A 15,636-nucleotide genomic window follows, 5' to 3' on the forward strand; every position below is an offset into this window, starting at 1 on the left:
TACATCTACACATCAACAGGCGACACCATTTGCAGGGGAAATAGCAGGTTTAACTATACAGAACTCAGAAAAGGTAAGGCTGCAGAATTTGATGGATGGCTTGTGTCATCTCATTTTCATCTGTGACATTTGAGTGACACAGAAAAATGTTTCAACCCTGAAGATTTTTTTTTCCTTTTTGTTTTTGCTTTTTGGTCAAACTGAGGGTAGGTTTGGCTTTTGAATGTGCACATGCACAGACACACACACACACACACATAGAAGGACAGAGGCACACACAGCTGCAAGGACAGATGTAAAAATCCTGTTTTGGCTGTCAGGTTGTGGAAGCTTTGTGGCCCACAGTAAATCAGCACTCAGTACTGGCATGAAATGTAAGAGACCTTGAAAAATGTTCAGTTTCTTATTAACGCTTCAGTAAATCCCCAGCTCCAAGATCTGCCTATAGTGGAAAAACACGCCGTATCGCCTGCGTGTGCTGTTGTCATATCACCAATAATGTATATTCATGGTATCGTTTTGTTTAGGCATCAGCCCCTGTCCACTGGCAGTGCAGCTGGCTTTCTCTGATATCGACTCATCCTGGTTCAATGGAGTTGCAGTCACAGAGATTTAATATCTCAAATGGTGCTGAGCTCCTATTGCTACTAATGGATTCTGTATAATGTGGCACTTAAAATGCATGAGCAGGCTCTGATTTATCTGTAATTTGCCTCCACTGGAGCATATCTCCCTCATTTCTTCCATTTGTTTTTGGCTTTGTAGACATACCCTGATTGGGATTTCATATTGTCACATGTTTGACAGTTTGGTTAATTCCAAAAGATAAAATGTTTACTTTTGCTTATTCTGATGCGGTGTTAATTACAAATCAGATGTAATAGCAAGTCAAGCATGTGATCATAGACATTAGATGTGGTTTATTTGAGCTGTTGTGGCAGAAAGACATGCTGACTTGGTCTGAGGCAGATGGGTCTCTCCCAGAGGGGCCATTTTCATTTATTTGGTCTTCGACTACTTTATGTGTCAAACAATAAGCATACTAATTAGATTACGCACAGTGAGGGTATTTGCCCAGGGAGAGTGAAATTTCATCTTCTACTTCTTCTTCATTTATTGTCCCGCTGTTTTCACTCCAGCTGACCACACTGGGGGTCACACAACATGGAGCAGGGAGCCACTAGCAATTGATCTGATGGGTTTAAATGTCTCCTTGTTGTCATGGTAGCAGAACTGCAGCGGCAGGGTAGGCTCAAGGTTAACGGCCAGTGGATCGGAGTACTGAACCATCAAATGATGGGTCAATACTGCAGGACGGGTCAAATTGAAACTAGCAAATGGAAACATTTCAATCCACAAGACTGCTAGTGACAAAAAGGAGTTTGCAGTCACAAAGCTCTGCAAAGGGAACTTAGTTCATTGTGCAACCTGCAACTCCAAAGCTCCCCAAGATTACTTCTTCCCTTTTACATTTTTGGCATCTCTTACACTAGCATCTCAAGGGCTGTGATACATCCTTCATTGGTTTCATTAATATTATGAAACTGATGAGTCTAAAATGTTTTAATTAATTAAAATTTACATGACAGCTTTTCTTTTCTTTTTTTAACAGACAAAGTAATTTAATTCTGAATGACTGAAGTTTATTTTTAAAATACCCACACAATACCCAAAATGTTGCATCTTTAACTTCAAGAATTCCTTCAAACACTGACATGATACAGTGTAGCATTTTACATAGGCTTCTTAAAAGTCTGTCAGGGTGACACGCAACAATATTGGAAAGTCAGATATCATTAGACTGAACAGTTCCTGTTTAAATAGCTTCTTTGCAAGCTATTTGCAGGAAGACAAGACAAACATTTTTCAAAATTTATTAAGTGGAAATAGTGAAAAACATTCATATGTTTGCACTTGAACACCTACACCTTTGTCCGAAGGTGCAAAATACTGCTGACTACACGTCAAGCATTGGTAATGGTTGCACATACATATATTTCACTATAGTAGATGCAAATGAATACATATCTACTGGATGCGCATCTTTCAGAAATGTGTCCCACCTTCCCGTGGCAGCTCGGTCGGCGGCTGTTCATCTCAGTGTGTTTAAGATGACGTCACTGCTCTGTTCTTTCTAACATAAGCCTACTATCTCTTCCACCCTCTGAATTCACAATAAATCTCACCCAGCTGCTGCAGAGGAAAAAACCAAAGTAAGCAAAACACTTCATCTAATGAGTTTTGCAGATATGTCAGTTTGTCCACTCCCTTTACTCGTTATTACATCTGCAATAAAATAAAAAAAAAGCACGGTGGTGTTCACTGTGAGAGCAGGCGTGTGTGTTTACTAAACACACACGAACAGACACGCTGAGATGTGACTGCAGTAGGTGAGCTCAGACTAACAAAAGCAAAGGAGACAGGTAGAAAGGGTGTCTTGTCATTGCAGCTGGCATTTTGTTCAGCAGGGAGCAATGTAGCCTGTCTACCCGATAGCCCTCTCAGACAGGAGCAAGTCCATTGGGATCCCACAGGACCTCCTACCAGCCACACACCTGACAAGGGGGCTGTCTAAAAACTCTGCAGAGACCCTATTACACATGTCATACTGCTAAGCACTGCGGTGGCCACCAGATGACAAGCTTTCCACACCCTTCCCTTGATTGGGAGTGAAGCACAGAGAGGAGAACAAAAGGCTTTCACTGCACTCATATCTGACCAGTTTCAGTCTCAATGACCAAAATTCAAGCAATGTTTATGAAGCAAAGATTATACAAACGCATTGCTGTTACAACACTGCCATCTTCAGGCAAATTGTTGGTACAACTTTGTATTTATTCAGACAATCTGAGAACGTGCAGGTAGATATGTAGATAGATATAAATGTAGATAGATAATAGATATGTAATATACAAGAGGTAATTTTTTATTATTATTTACTGTGCAAATTTCAAACTAAAACGTCTCATCAAGAACACAAGAAGCTGTGACATTTTTTTAAATAAATGAAATAATTAAGACGAGACATGTTAAGTGCAGTAACAGGTTTACGGTAATAGCTTTTTCCTTCGCTCATCCAAAACATTGTATGGGTGCAGAGACTCCCACATTCTGTCAGCAGTATGAAGATGATGCTTTCATGTAGAACGAGATAAGCAGCTCAGCTCTTCCTCCTGGCTTGTTTCAATGAGATCAAGAGAAGAAGCTTCCAAATCTTTAATCTTGTGTTCTGGATCCCTACCCTCGGAGCTGGAAAAAAAAAAGACAATTTAGTGAATTAGGTAGAGTGAAACTGACTTCTAAAGACTTTCAGTTTTACTCATGCGGTGAGATCAGATCTTTTTTTTTACCTATCTGAGTCAGAGTCACAGGAAATTTTGAGGTTATTGTGCAGATCCTCTTCTGAGTGGAATCTCCGGAGGCCGCAGCGTTGCACAGCCTGAACCACAGAGTAGTGCGTCCTTCCAGCAGCGCAGGCCTCTATCATAGGCACGCTAAGCTGTGACTGTAGGAAAAGGTGAAGGCAGCTGTCGGACAGCAGCAGAGGGTTCTGAAGGACTCTGAAAAAAATTTGGGAAAAATAAACACTTTAAAACTTCGCCCGGTATTACCTTTAGAAAGAGTCAGTCATGTGGTCCCGTGTTTGTACTCCAGTTTTTGTTTGACTAGGTCAAAGTTCATAAATGCATTGATCTTTGGGTTCTCACGTACTGTTCCAAAAATTTCTGGAGCCCTTTCATTCGATCAGTGATCTGCTGAGCGTTATTAAGACTGAAGAAAGGGTTTTTAGGGGGCAGCCCTGGTACATGTACCCTGGAAAATCAACAACAAGAACAACAAAATGTCAGGAACAACTGAGCACACTACTTTAACTATGAGTAAGTAAACTTTAAATTCAAATCTCAGTGGATGAACTTACATTAGCATCGAATTTGCCTGCAGTTTTCGCCTGAGCCATACAAACTCACTGTATCTCCTTCTCACTTGTGAGATCTTCTTGGTGAAGCACACACTGTCGGTCTAAAACAGGACACCCCAGTGTCACACACATATCACAGTAAAAATGCCCTAAATGAAAGAATAACGATTCGACCAACTGTCTTAAGCATTTTACTTACATGTAAACAAATTTCATAGTCTATGTAGGCATGCCAGAAGTCATTCTTTTGCATCCGTGGGTCCCGTACCCAGACACTGATGACCTGCTGCATGGAGAAGGCAGGACAGAGACTGAAAGACTGAATGGAATGCACTGTGTTGTGAAAAAGGGAAGGATTATATTGGCAGATAGAGGAAGTAGAATGACTAACATCACACGAACCAGGATAGGAAAATCCAACAGAGAATGGTTTCATGCTTAGTACAAACACGGTTATTTTCAAAGTTGTGCCACAGTTTAAGGAAAACACATGACTCCTAAAAGATCTTTCTTCTTGACAATTAAGAAACTGTCACATTCACAACACTAATTCAGACCTACCTGATTCTCGGTGCTGTCAGTTTCTTTTCTCATGATCTAAAAGATTCAATCTCAATAACTGTAAGTCAGATAGATAATAGTGGTCCTTAGCACTGCATTTGTGTCTTTTATTTCCACCTTTACAGGTTATGGAGCAAAGGTTTCAAAATAAAGTCACAAGACTGATATAAGCACCTCCCTCTAACTGTCAACTCAGCAAAACGAGCATTCCTAAATCGGAAGCATTGTTAGAGAACATGTGTCAGCACAACCAGATCAAAGCAGCTAAAGTTACAGGAAATCCATACTTTGTTAGAAAAAGAGACAACTGCTGTAGGTTTTTTTTTTTTTACACCATCACAGTGGATTTTACACGACACAATCAAGATATGATTGAAGTGGAGACTTTTGGCTTTAATTCACAAAAGTTTAACAAAAAGTTTAGTATTAACTGTTTATAAATTACAGCCATTTTTATACAGTCTTCCGTTTTAAGAGGCTCAAAGGTAACTGCTAGCAGTTTTGTGGCCAGGTGAGGCCTGTTCATTTGTTATTTTGTGACAAATGAAGTAGACAAAAGATCTGGCGTTAATTTAAAATGGTGAAAATGGTTTAGATTTTAAATATAAGGTCTAATGAGATGCCAATCTAAGTGAGGAAGGCCGTCATTAGGCTGAAAGTGAAAAATAATCCTCTCATAGAGACAGCAAAAAATTTAAGAGAGGCCAAATCAACAATCTGATCTGTTCTTAAAAACAATGAGATGCCTGAAAGATCACAGGAGACAATTGAAGTGGATGCTGGTAGCCAAGTACCCAAGGGTACTGCAGAGGCCTGTTTTTAAGTCCATGCCAGAACATTTTCTGTGTCTAACTCCTTCCACTCTCTCCCATCTTTTCTGTTTACTCACAGTACTGCACTATCTAAAAAAAAACAAAGAAAAAAACAGAAGAACATAAAACTAAAATACATGATGACAGAATCGTTTCCATTTGTAAGGAAAAACAACTTTACAGCATCTAACCAAGTCAAGAAGAGGTAAGCATATCATTGACAGGGTCCAGAGTTTAGAAACACCTTCATGAATGTAAATACAGAGAGTTTACAGCACGGTGGAAACCACTGGTTATACTCAAAAACAAGAAGGTCAGATAAGAAAATACCTAAAAGAACCTGCACAGTTCTAGAAAAAGTATCTTTGGACAGATAAACTCAAGATTAACTTGTGCCAGAATAATGAGAAGAGAGAAGCATGGAAACAAATCATTATCCTAAGCATACCACATCATCTGTAAAATATGTGGAGGTAATGTTATAGCATGGGCATGTATGGTTGCCAATGGTAAAGGGTCACTAGTGTTTATTGATAGAAGTGTACAGCACTATACTTTTCACTCAAATGCCACAAACCTAATCACTTCACAGTGCAAACAGATAATGACCCGAAGGACACCACAAAAGCAACTCAGCCATTCCTGAAAGCAAAAACGGGGATATTCTTCATCAACCACGTCAGTCACCTGATCTCCGCCTAACAGCGTGCCTTCCAGTTACTAAAAACAAAACTGAATCCAGAAAAACCCACAAGCAGCACCAGACAGTGACCGCAGCACAGGGCTAGCAGAGCCTCTGAAGCATGGAAAAAAAGTACGTGGTGGTGTCGATGGGTTCTAAACTTTAGGCATTTATTGACTACAAAGGTTTTTACTTTTAAAATGTAAGTTTGTCCAATTGATTTCCGCCTCTGAAAATGAAGCACTGTCTAAAAAAATCACTGCAATTCCTAAAGAGCTGCATTTTTTACAGTAAAACCCTTGAATTAAGATTAAAGGTCTGCACTTTAAGCACATCTTAACTGTTAGCTTTAAAATCCACTGTGGTGGTGCACAGAGGAAAAAAGAAAATCACAAAGCTTGTGTTTCTGGACCCAACTCTGTGTAGCCCATTTAGTGCCAGAAATGTAATGTCAAATGAATCATCTCATATTAATGTTGTTTTTTTTAATAATTTGGAATTGATCATTTATTTTAGGAGTAATTGGACCACATAATGTGAGAAATATAATTAGAGTGAATCAAGATGCAAAAAGTGTCAAAAAAGGTTTCATTTATTCACAGACTTCACAGATCCATGGTCAACAGTTACAGTAGTTCTGTAGCAGATGTGTTTTTAGGAGGTTTGAGGTTCAGCTGAGTGTCCCATAGCAGTCATGGGAGATATGTCGAGTCAGAACAATGCCACCAGGATACAGATATAAAGTACACAGAACTGTATAATTACAGTCAATGAATGCCCTGTGTAAACTGCACAGTCTCAGATCTAAAGTGCTACATTTAACAATCGTCTTACGCATTTACGGTGCACAAGAGTTCATTTTGATAAGTGTAAATCTCATTAGATTTACTTAAGAAAATTCATGACCTTCTAATTCAACTCAATTTTATTTATACAGTGCCAAATCACGACAACAGTTGCCTCGAGGCGCTCTTATTCTGAAAAATTCTACAGGGCTTCACTTTTTGGATCAAAGCACCAAATATTTAAATAATCTGAAACGTTCTAATTCAATAAACAGGAGAAAACTGCTAATTTACAGCAGCTGATTAAAAAAAACAAGGGAATTTTTGATGGGCAACATTTTTTTTTAAATATATATTATTTAACATCAACCACAAGGGTCATAAAGAGATACAGTAAAAGCTGTGTCCATTAACACTTCACAACCTCACACAATACAAGTTCAAACAAGAGGCATTCCAACAACAGGGCTACAATCTTCAGCTCTAACCAAAAGCTACATAGGCTGAAGGCATGGACTTGGACAGTAGTTTGCTGGCTCTGGCAGTAGAGTGTCGCCGTACAGGATGTAAAGCACACACTAAACAACCGCAGGGCCCTTCCAGTGTAAGATACTGGCATCTAAACAGGACTATAAATACTAAATTACTCATAGAACAATATCTTCAAAACAAAACACAACCACAGTGATCGAGTCCGCTACATGATGACACAGGAAAAAAGCTGCAACGGGTTAGTCTGACCTCAGATCAGCCGCTCTACATAAAGGTTAGCTTGAGCCTCCATCAGAGTGTCTGCAAAGTCACAGTGACCTTTTTTGAGCACCACGGGGCAGACAGCACTTAAAATCCACCACCGCCGAGGATGTCACACCTGCCAGAGCTCGAAGTGCTTCTGATGCCAGCTGAAGGAGGACATTTGATGGAGGCTAAAGTTAAGCTTCAGATGAGAGCACAGCTGTTTATTAGTTCTCCTCTGCACACAACCCACACACATTTTTACTGCTCGTCGTCTCCACAGTGCCAGGTCAGCTTCTGCTCGTAGAAGTCGATGACCACCTGGGGACATCTGGCGCTCGCTTCACGGGCCGGCAGCAGGGCAACGTCATCCGAGTTTTTCCTGTGGGGATACGCGCAGCAGAAGGAAAAAGACTGAAACCGCCTCTCGTTTTTAATGGATGTAAAATGTCTTAACAGAAACAAATATTTCTGACAGTTTTTTTTAATGGAGAAGTAAAGGGTAAGGGGACTCTACATAAAAGGGGCACTAGATTTTAGCTTTAGCTTCCTTTAGCTCATGCTCCATTGTTCCACCAATTCTGTTAAATTTAGCCAGTAATTTCTCACAGTGTCTTGCTGACAGATCAACAAATGTAATAAAGCATATCATCACTGATTTTCAAGAACAAGGATGATGTGTGCCTAGCTGAAGTAACTACAGAGGGATAAAGCCATGAAAACACGGGACAGAGCTGCCAAAGCTCAGTTAAGAGGAGAGGTGATGATCAGTGAGCAGCAGTATGACTTCATACTGAGAAAGAGCGCTAGAGACACGATGTTTGTGCTAGTTTGCTTAAAGTGTTAATGGAGAAGTACAGAGAAGGAGTTGCACTCTGTCTTTGAGGATCTACAGAAAGCATATGACAGTGTACCAGGCAAAGCTGAAATAGGTAGGACATGTGCAGAGGAGGGATAGTTGATACACTGGGCAAAGGATGATAGAGACTGAGCTCCCAAACAGCAGGAAAGAAGATTACAAGAAGAGAAGATTACAAGAATGACAGAATGGGATGCAAGGGACAGACTGAGACAAACAAAGGGAATTAAACATTTTCTGACTGGCTATGCTCTTGTGGAGGAGAAGTAAAAAAAATGACTTGTTTGCTTAAGGGAAGCAATATAGGACTCTGGCGTCTTATCATCATATCAATGCCGTGCTTCTTTGAATGACGCGGACATTTGGGTAAGGTCAATAATTTGTGGAATTGTGTGCAAGTGTTTGCTTTCCGTAGACCTCTAAACTTCCAGCCCTAAACATGAGCACATCTTTCACACTCAAAAAATTCCAAGTTCTCCAACCTAACAAAACTCATTGAGCGTTTTAAAAGACTTCAGCCAACCGTTTTACAAACTGTGTTTACAAACTTTACAATCTGTTGTAATTCAATATAGCTCCTCTTTCATAAAGTAACTACAATCGTAGGTAGTGTTGCGGCTCTGCTGGACTCCCGGACACTAACATTTGTGTATGTAAATCAGAAGAGAAAAAAAAAAGCAAAACGATCTAAGCCGATCACTCGGAGCCTCATAAAGGTAGATCTTTGCAGAGCTGGACTTAATAGTCCAGGTACGCATAGTTAAGAGCCCCCGAGTCTATAGCTTAATGGTTGTGTGTAATGATAAACCCAAAGCCCATCTGCTCTCTCCAATCTGTTACTAATAAGGTTTGAGGTGGTCAGTGTCAACTTCCAACTTCTCTTCTCAAGTAAATGATCATGCATATATAAAATGTTGGAAAACTGCAGTTTCCCACAAAGCAACAGCAACAAAAACATCGAGTCCCCCCCCCCACACACACACTTTGCTGTCTGACTCTGGCTTTAAATATTAACATTTTCCACGTTTACTCAAGTGCTGGCATTTATTATTCAAGGACAGAGTAAAGAGGAAGCAGTCACCATTTGACTAGGAACATGAGCTCTCCCTTTCTGTCCGTTGAGCCGATGATGCATTCGGGCTCGAGATAAGTACTGAGGTCACTGGGGGAGTTTTTCTGCTCATCATCGGGCTGAAGGACGCTGTTGTCCGTCTTCACAGCCTGAGCCTCCTGCACGCAGGACTAAAAGAACAAAATAAGAAAAGGCAAAGTTCAAAGTTGCAGCACAGATTTACTAGACATGATAAGAAGGTTGCTAAGTCGAGCCATTTCATTTTTTCTCCCTCACTGTACACACCCATTGCAGAAAAAAGGGGAAATTTAACTGGTTTCATTTTCAGGAGCTTTTGTAAAACTAACCTCTTTAACACGACATTTAGTTTCAGATTGAGCCTTAAAACAATTTCTGACAAGGAGTCAGTTGACTCTATTCCAACCTCAGTCTACAACTAAAGGGAAAATGCTACCATACTTCTATTGTGTTCCCTATACTTCTATATTTTTCATTGTTGTTCTCCCTTTTGGCAGATTTAGCTGCAGAAGTTCTGTAAATAACATGGAAACAGACAGACATACAGACGATCCAGAAACTCCAAAATTCCTCACATACTCACAATTTCTGTCTCTTCCTCTGCCATTTCCTCTTTGGGAACAAACCCTTGCTCGGGTTGCTCTTCTTCATTCTCCTCGGTGAAGTGGGCGTTTCTCAAGAACTCCTCTATGAGTTCAGGACAGTCCAGGTTGTCCTCGGGTTCCCACGTGTTTTCTGCACTGCGGTTAGAGTTAACAGGAGGAGGGAAAGGCAATTTTTACTACGGTGGATAAACGGGTTACACAATCAAACCGTTCAAATGACTGGTTCTGCAACATCCCACTCACTCAGTGAAGCCCTTCCACTTCAGGAAGTACTCCACTCTCCCATTCGAGATTCTGCGGCGAATTATTTTTTCAACCACAAACTCCTGGACAACTGTAGTCTCCTCAGTCTTCCTCTGTTTGGCAGTCTGCTTCTTTCTCATTCTGCCACGATAGAGAATAAGCGAATGAATGAAGGCCAGGGCAATCACAAGAACAGGGAGTTCATTTCTTTTCGTGCTAAAAAAAAAAAAAACCAAACTAAACACGGTGGAGTCAGGAGCATTCACTTTTATCTCCCTGCTGCTGGGATTTTTTTTTCCAGCAGAACATGGCAGTGGCGACTACTCTGCTGTGCCCTTCATACAATGATCGGCACACTTGTTACAGCGCTCCACCTGCTGTTTCTGTCGGGTGATTGTGCTCCTTCAGTCCAAAAAAAGCAACATGTTAGTATCGCCGTGAGCGTCGTTCACTCACAGCCTGGTTACGAGCACATTTAGCAGACAGCAGCCCGAAACATGAGTGAATAGAAGCGTGCCTCGGTGATGCATTAGACGCTGTAATGAACAATATGCACGTACGCTCTCGGTGTTTACTTAATCTCGGAGGGTAGCCTGCTGCGGTGCCGCTCGGCTCTGCTCTGTGCTTGTCGCTGGAAACAACATGCACAAAGCGCCGGTGACGCTGCTTTGAGCTCAAATGTGTCGGTCGATGTGAGTAAATGAGCGAAACAACTTTTCATGAATGAGTTAAAATTAAAGATGGCCGTTGATGCTCGGAGGAAGTGGTTGCCAAGGGAAAAGGTCATGCCAGGAAAACCGGGAGGAGACGACGGGGACGCGCACAGCAGCGACCAATCAGGGAGCAGTCCGCTCGACCGTCCCAGTCCAGCGGTCCGGAACAGCCCTGCCACCCATGGGCGTCAGCGGGGTATGGCAGGGCATGCGCACTTCCTATAATGTATTTCACAAATTTTGTTTTATTTTATTGGAAACAAAAAGACAGTCCGAGAATACAATAAATAAATAAATAAATGTATTGTGTCTCCTCCCGGGATCGAACCAGGGATCTTGGTGCACTTTAGTTTTATTTAATTTTAGAGTACTTCCATGTATTTCCAATTGATGTTACATAAAGTTCAATACATTTAAGAGAAAAATACCATCCACTTTAAAATGATACAGCGGTGGGTTTATAAAGCAGTTGCAATGAATGTAAATTCCTGATGGAAATAATATACTGAATCGCTTCATTTTGCATTATTTTAAACGTTTGATGCTATTTTTAATATTTAATTTTGCATGATATTGTATAGTAGAAATTCTAATACAGAAAGTGTTACTTAGTATTATTTGAGAATACTTTTTTACTGTTTTCAGTGCTGTAAAGACACTGGGCTTTGTCGACGGGGATCTGCTCCCCTCAAACTCTGAGGCTGTACTGTTGAAATCGCAGGAAAAACAGTCTTTGGGAGATTTGACTGACAGTTCCCCTCTAGCCAATGAGTAAACTCAGAGCTACTGATTGGCCAAATAGCCCCCGCCCCATTCCATCCCGACCAAAGAACAGGTCTTTCCACTTTGCTTTCCAGCAGTTACTCCACACTGTTTTGTAAAACACCACTGGGGGACGCTGCCAGCCTGTATTGGACTGATAGCACCTCTGTTAGCCGCTGTCAATAGATTTATACTGGAAAGCTCACAGCCAAAAGGCAGCAGCTCCACATTGAGTTTTTCCACCACTCTCTCGCAGGAGCTGTGCAGAATACAGCTTCTACTGGTACCATTTCATTGTCAAGGCAGGATTATGCAGCACTTGGTGTATTTGATCATAAATTTATGTATAGACATAAACTTACGTAGTCTAACAACACTACAAAAGTCCAAAGATGTATCAGACATACTATAATCAGAAAGGCAGTCAGGAGGAGGACAGGTGACTGGTCTAAAGTAAACAGCTACCATTATTTATATTTGGACTGACCACCTATCCCCCTTGTGCAGTGGAAACTTTTAAATGAGGGGGCCTGTAGATATTAACTTCATGAATTGTAGATTCTCTATTGATAAAACCAAGGTAACCTGCTGTTTTCTACACTGTTTAATTATTAACACTGTGTCGAAGATACTCCAGGCCTCCAGATACAAATGCTACGAACTGTTTTCACACCAATTTATAAGTACATTGAGAACTTAGGGACCCCCGCCTCACTCAACAGACACACTAGAAATATAATCATAATTATAAGGGTCGACCCTTTTCAGTGTCTATATTAATACTGCAATACAATATTCCCATGTTGTGAAACATTATTTTGGCTGTCTCTCTTATAACTATGTTTTTCAGCAGTTTACAATTTAACATCCTTTATTAGGTGTGCTTTATTAAAAAGCATTTTTCGTAGAGCCACACCATCCTTACAAGACATCTTTTTCCTCCATGGATTGGTGTATTAGTTGACTGAGACACTGAGGCAAGACATGTGTTGGTTATCAACCAAATGACCCACTTTTGCCCTCGGACCCCTTCCTGTCTACTCTTCTGGGGATTTAGTACAAGTTGCTATAGTAACGGAACAGCTAATAGGCTTGGGCTGTCGCTGTAGGCCCAAGAATGGCAGTAATGCATGCAGTGAGGTCCTGTCTAGATTTACTACTGTATATATTGTTTTGGGGGAAAGCAGGTTATTTTAGATTTGCATCCCAGAATTAACATTAACAACTTTTCATGAGGAGATTTCTTTTTTCACTGTTATTGATTAAATGACAGTATTGATTGAGACATTGAGAAGACATAGTAGGTGAGTAAAACTGACCCTGTAACACTTAATGTTATGGGTTTCAACCACTCCTCCACCACAACTTACTATTCATATATAGACTAAAAACTGACCAACAAACATTTACATAAGCATCTGTTTTTGATAGTTGTGGGAAATTTGATATTATTGATCAGCCTCTGGATTGCAGTAGTTAGATTTAGGTGAACACTGGCATATCTGAGATGTTTTATAAACATTTGTTTTATGTCTTACACAAATTTGTAATCTAAATAATGTTACTACATGTAATAATAAAGTGATTTGAGGCCTTCCTGGTGCCTTGAATGCAAACTGACTGAACCCCTAAATTGACCAAGGCACTAAAAATGAAATACAGATGTTGATGAAATTACATGCTCCAGTGTACAGGGTGAAAAGATATATTGCGTTATGCCGTCATCCCTTAAATCTACTAACTTCCCTCCCAGACAAGCACATTCCACACACCCACTGTGAATGGAGCCCTAATACAGATGGGGCTTGAGAGCCATTCTGTCAGAGCAGAAATTAGTCCAGATGGCTAGATCCTGCTGTGAGGGGATGTGGATGGAGTGAGTAGTGGTCTGTGTGGCTCAGGATAGGCCCGAGTGGACTCTTTTCACATGGTGGGCCCCCGGCGTTCCCTTAGTTCCAACTTTGAAGCTCTCAGATTACAACCACGGTGAAGGAATTCATGTCAGTCCTTGTGTTCTTATCAAGTCTGTGGTTATATAAGACACAGAATCCAGTAAAATGTTACTAAAAGTACCGGTGGTCAAAACGAGATTCAAATAAGTCCATAACAATTCACTGACTGCGCATTTGTAAAGCACTTTCTTGGATATCATTTTTGCATGTTTTGAAAAAATTCAAGTTCTTTGCCAACTCTCCCTTCATCAGCTTCAAAAACTGACTTCAGATCATATTCAGAGTCACATACAAAGTCAATCAGGGTACTAAGTGGCAGGCTCCAGTGCACTTTATGTCCTCGATATTTATGCAGCAGTGGCAGAGAGAAAAGAAACTTTTCACAAGTAACAGATGACGTGGAACCACAGACCACCTGGATCTACTTGCGGAAATCTGTCTCTTGTTTCAGAACATTTATGGTGCCCCAAGATACTTTCCTCTGTGTTATTCTATACCTGACACTCCAGGGCTAGAGTCGTGTAGTCATTACCAGTCTTTGTGTCTGCAGAGTTACTGGGAATGCATACACTAGGAGTATGCATTACACTACAGGTTTCAATCAGACAAGAAGAGATTAATATAGCATAAATGTATTTTATTAAAACTACTATCTGGTCAAGAAAGCTCATCTAAATGCCAGCACAGAGAGAAAGAATTATAATTATTTAAGGTAAAAGGTAGCTTGGGGTTTTCTGTTGCAGATCAGCTGTAACACTCCCTGCAGAAAACGGAGTGAAACAAAAATCGCAAAGGTGTAATATAGTTTACACAGTCATGCAGACGTTCATCCATGTGACATTATTGTCACCATAATATAACAAAAAAGCCATCAAAATTAAAAAAGCAGCCAACAGCCTTTGATTGTGCTTGATGAATACAAGGATCTAAGGATTTTTATTGCCATGAGGTGAAACTAAATTTTGCACTCAAGTCCTAGTTAAGACCAACAAAAATAACGCTCATCAAGAGCAATATATACAAAACCAAGAAACAGTATGAGTATAAATAAGAGCTTGAGAAGCAGCTGCGTCTCTGTGCGTCGTCAGTTTGAATAAAGAATAAACCTGAACCTGGTGAGATGAAAGTTTAAGCAGCACAAAATTGACACTCTGAAGAACCTCTACCATCTTTCCAAGAAAGTAAATAGTTTCCAGCTTTGGTTTCATACTGTATGTGCTTATTTGGAATATTCAGAGCTCGGCCCTTTGCAGTACTCAAAGAAACTCCATGTAACCTTTGTAGAGATAATAAATCTGTTCATCTGCTGAACGGAGGGAGAGGGAAAAGTCACACAGTGGAAGTGGTGCTGACTTCATCACATGTGGGTCTCTGCTGGGAGATTCCGCCCCACAAAGCGAAGCCCGTAGGATCTTGTAACACTGTGACTGATGGGTGAATGGCATCAGTGACAAGCAACTCCCATTCCCCCTGGGGCCAATGTGGCACAAAGTGAATGGATAGGAGTGGTAGGGAATAGATCGCCTTTGAACCTAAAAAGAATAATTCCCCCTTCTTCCAGTGCTGGTCTTTACTCCCGCTCTCTCTCTTAGTTCGTGCCATTCTTCTTTCACTTTTTTCCTTTCTCTGCGGTGATTTTTTTTGTCCTTCTGAGCTTTGTGGCTGACGATGATGACCTGGGGAAGAGTAGAATGTGAATAAAGTTGCTGTCATTTCAAAGAAGCGATGTGTCACTCAGCTCTTGTCTGAAAGAAAATTTAAGCTTTAAATAACACGGCACCGACGTTGTCCTGCAATTATTGCATAAGCCTAACTGAACGTAACTCGTTTGTTTTGGATAAATGTAACTCTGAAAATAGACTAATGATCCAGGGGCATTTTTGTGAACAAATTTCAAGAAAAGATTTCATGATGTGAC

The 15,636-nt window shown here is 40.6% G+C and overlaps 3 protein-coding genes across 5 annotated transcripts in view; 1 reads left to right on the plus strand and 2 right to left on the minus strand.

Annotated features, from left to right (window-relative positions):
• Window positions 1–2,782: 2,782 nt before the first annotated feature.
• On the minus strand, window positions 2,783–4,637 carry snx10b (sorting nexin 10b). 2 transcript variants are annotated; one of them, XM_004541477.3, is made up of 6 exons: window positions 4,481–4,637; window positions 4,119–4,205; window positions 3,920–4,020; window positions 3,712–3,813; window positions 3,351–3,560; window positions 2,783–3,249 (listed from the first exon to the last, which is right to left on the minus strand). In XM_004541477.3, exons 1-6 carry the CDS (start codon window positions 4,511–4,513, stop codon window positions 3,138–3,140), a joined length of 645 nt encoding a protein of 214 aa, XP_004541534.1. In that variant the 5' UTR covers window positions 4,514–4,637; the 3' UTR covers window positions 2,783–3,137. The 2 variants fall into 2 exon arrangements, with proteins under 2 accessions (XP_004541534.1, XP_004541535.1); XM_004541478.5 differs by having other exon boundaries at window positions 4,119–4,252; window positions 4,481–4,604.
• The window catches only part of spmip4 (sperm microtubule inner protein 4), a 47,076-nt gene continuing 35,195 nt past the window's right edge, over window positions 3,756–15,636 (plus strand). The window contains exon 1 of the mRNA XM_076889955.1: window positions 3,756–3,878. The gene's annotated coding sequence lies outside the window, so the exon portion shown is untranslated. The remainder of the gene's footprint in view (window positions 3,879–15,636) is intronic.
• Window positions 6,549–11,084, minus strand: cbx3b (chromobox homolog 3b). Of its 2 annotated transcripts, XM_004541476.4 has the most exons (5): window positions 10,852–11,084; window positions 10,292–10,432; window positions 10,027–10,183; window positions 9,435–9,595; window positions 6,549–7,876 (listed from the first exon to the last, which is right to left on the minus strand). In XM_004541476.4, the coding sequence occupies exons 2-5, from the start codon at window positions 10,429–10,431 to the stop codon at window positions 7,756–7,758; spliced, it is 579 nt and encodes a 192-aa protein (XP_004541533.1). In that variant the 5' UTR covers window position 10,432; window positions 10,852–11,084; the 3' UTR covers window positions 6,549–7,755. The 2 variants fall into 2 exon arrangements, with proteins under 2 accessions (XP_004541533.1, XP_004541532.2); XM_004541475.3 differs by lacking the exon at window positions 10,852–11,084 and having other exon boundaries at window positions 10,292–10,845.

The sequence above is a fragment of the Maylandia zebra genome, linkage group LG11 (genome assembly GCF_041146795.1).
Source record: "Maylandia zebra isolate NMK-2024a linkage group LG11, Mzebra_GT3a, whole genome shotgun sequence".
In the NCBI taxonomy this organism is placed as follows: Eukaryota; Metazoa; Chordata; class Actinopteri; order Cichliformes; family Cichlidae; genus Maylandia; species Maylandia zebra.

What these genes read in the sequence shown, in the direction of transcription:
- snx10b (XM_004541477.3), bottom strand. Translation starts at nt 4,513, where the DNA reads ATGAGAAAAGAAACTGACAGCACCGAGAATCAG. An exon ending in ACTATGAAATTTGTTTACAT is followed by an intron (nt 4,021 to 4,118) that starts GTAAGTAAAATG and finishes GTCCTGTTTTAG; the next exon opens with ACCGACAGTGTGTGCTTCAC. An exon ending in CAGGCAAATTCGATGCTAAT is followed by an intron (nt 3,814 to 3,919) that starts GTAAGTTCATCC and finishes TTGATTTTCCAG; the next exon opens with GGTACATGTACCAGGGCTGC.
- cbx3b (XM_004541476.4), bottom strand. Translation starts at nt 10,431, where the DNA reads ATGAGAAAGAAGCAGACTGCCAAACAGAGGAAGACTGAGGAGACTACA. An exon ending in AAGTGGAAGGGCTTCACTGA is followed by an intron (nt 10,184 to 10,291) that starts GTGAGTGGGATG and finishes CTCTAACCGCAG; the next exon opens with TGCAGAAAACACGTGGGAAC. An exon ending in CAGAGGAAGAGACAGAAATT is followed by an intron (nt 9,596 to 10,026) that starts GTGAGTATGTGA and finishes TTGTTCTTTTAG; the next exon opens with TCCTGCGTGCAGGAGGCTCA.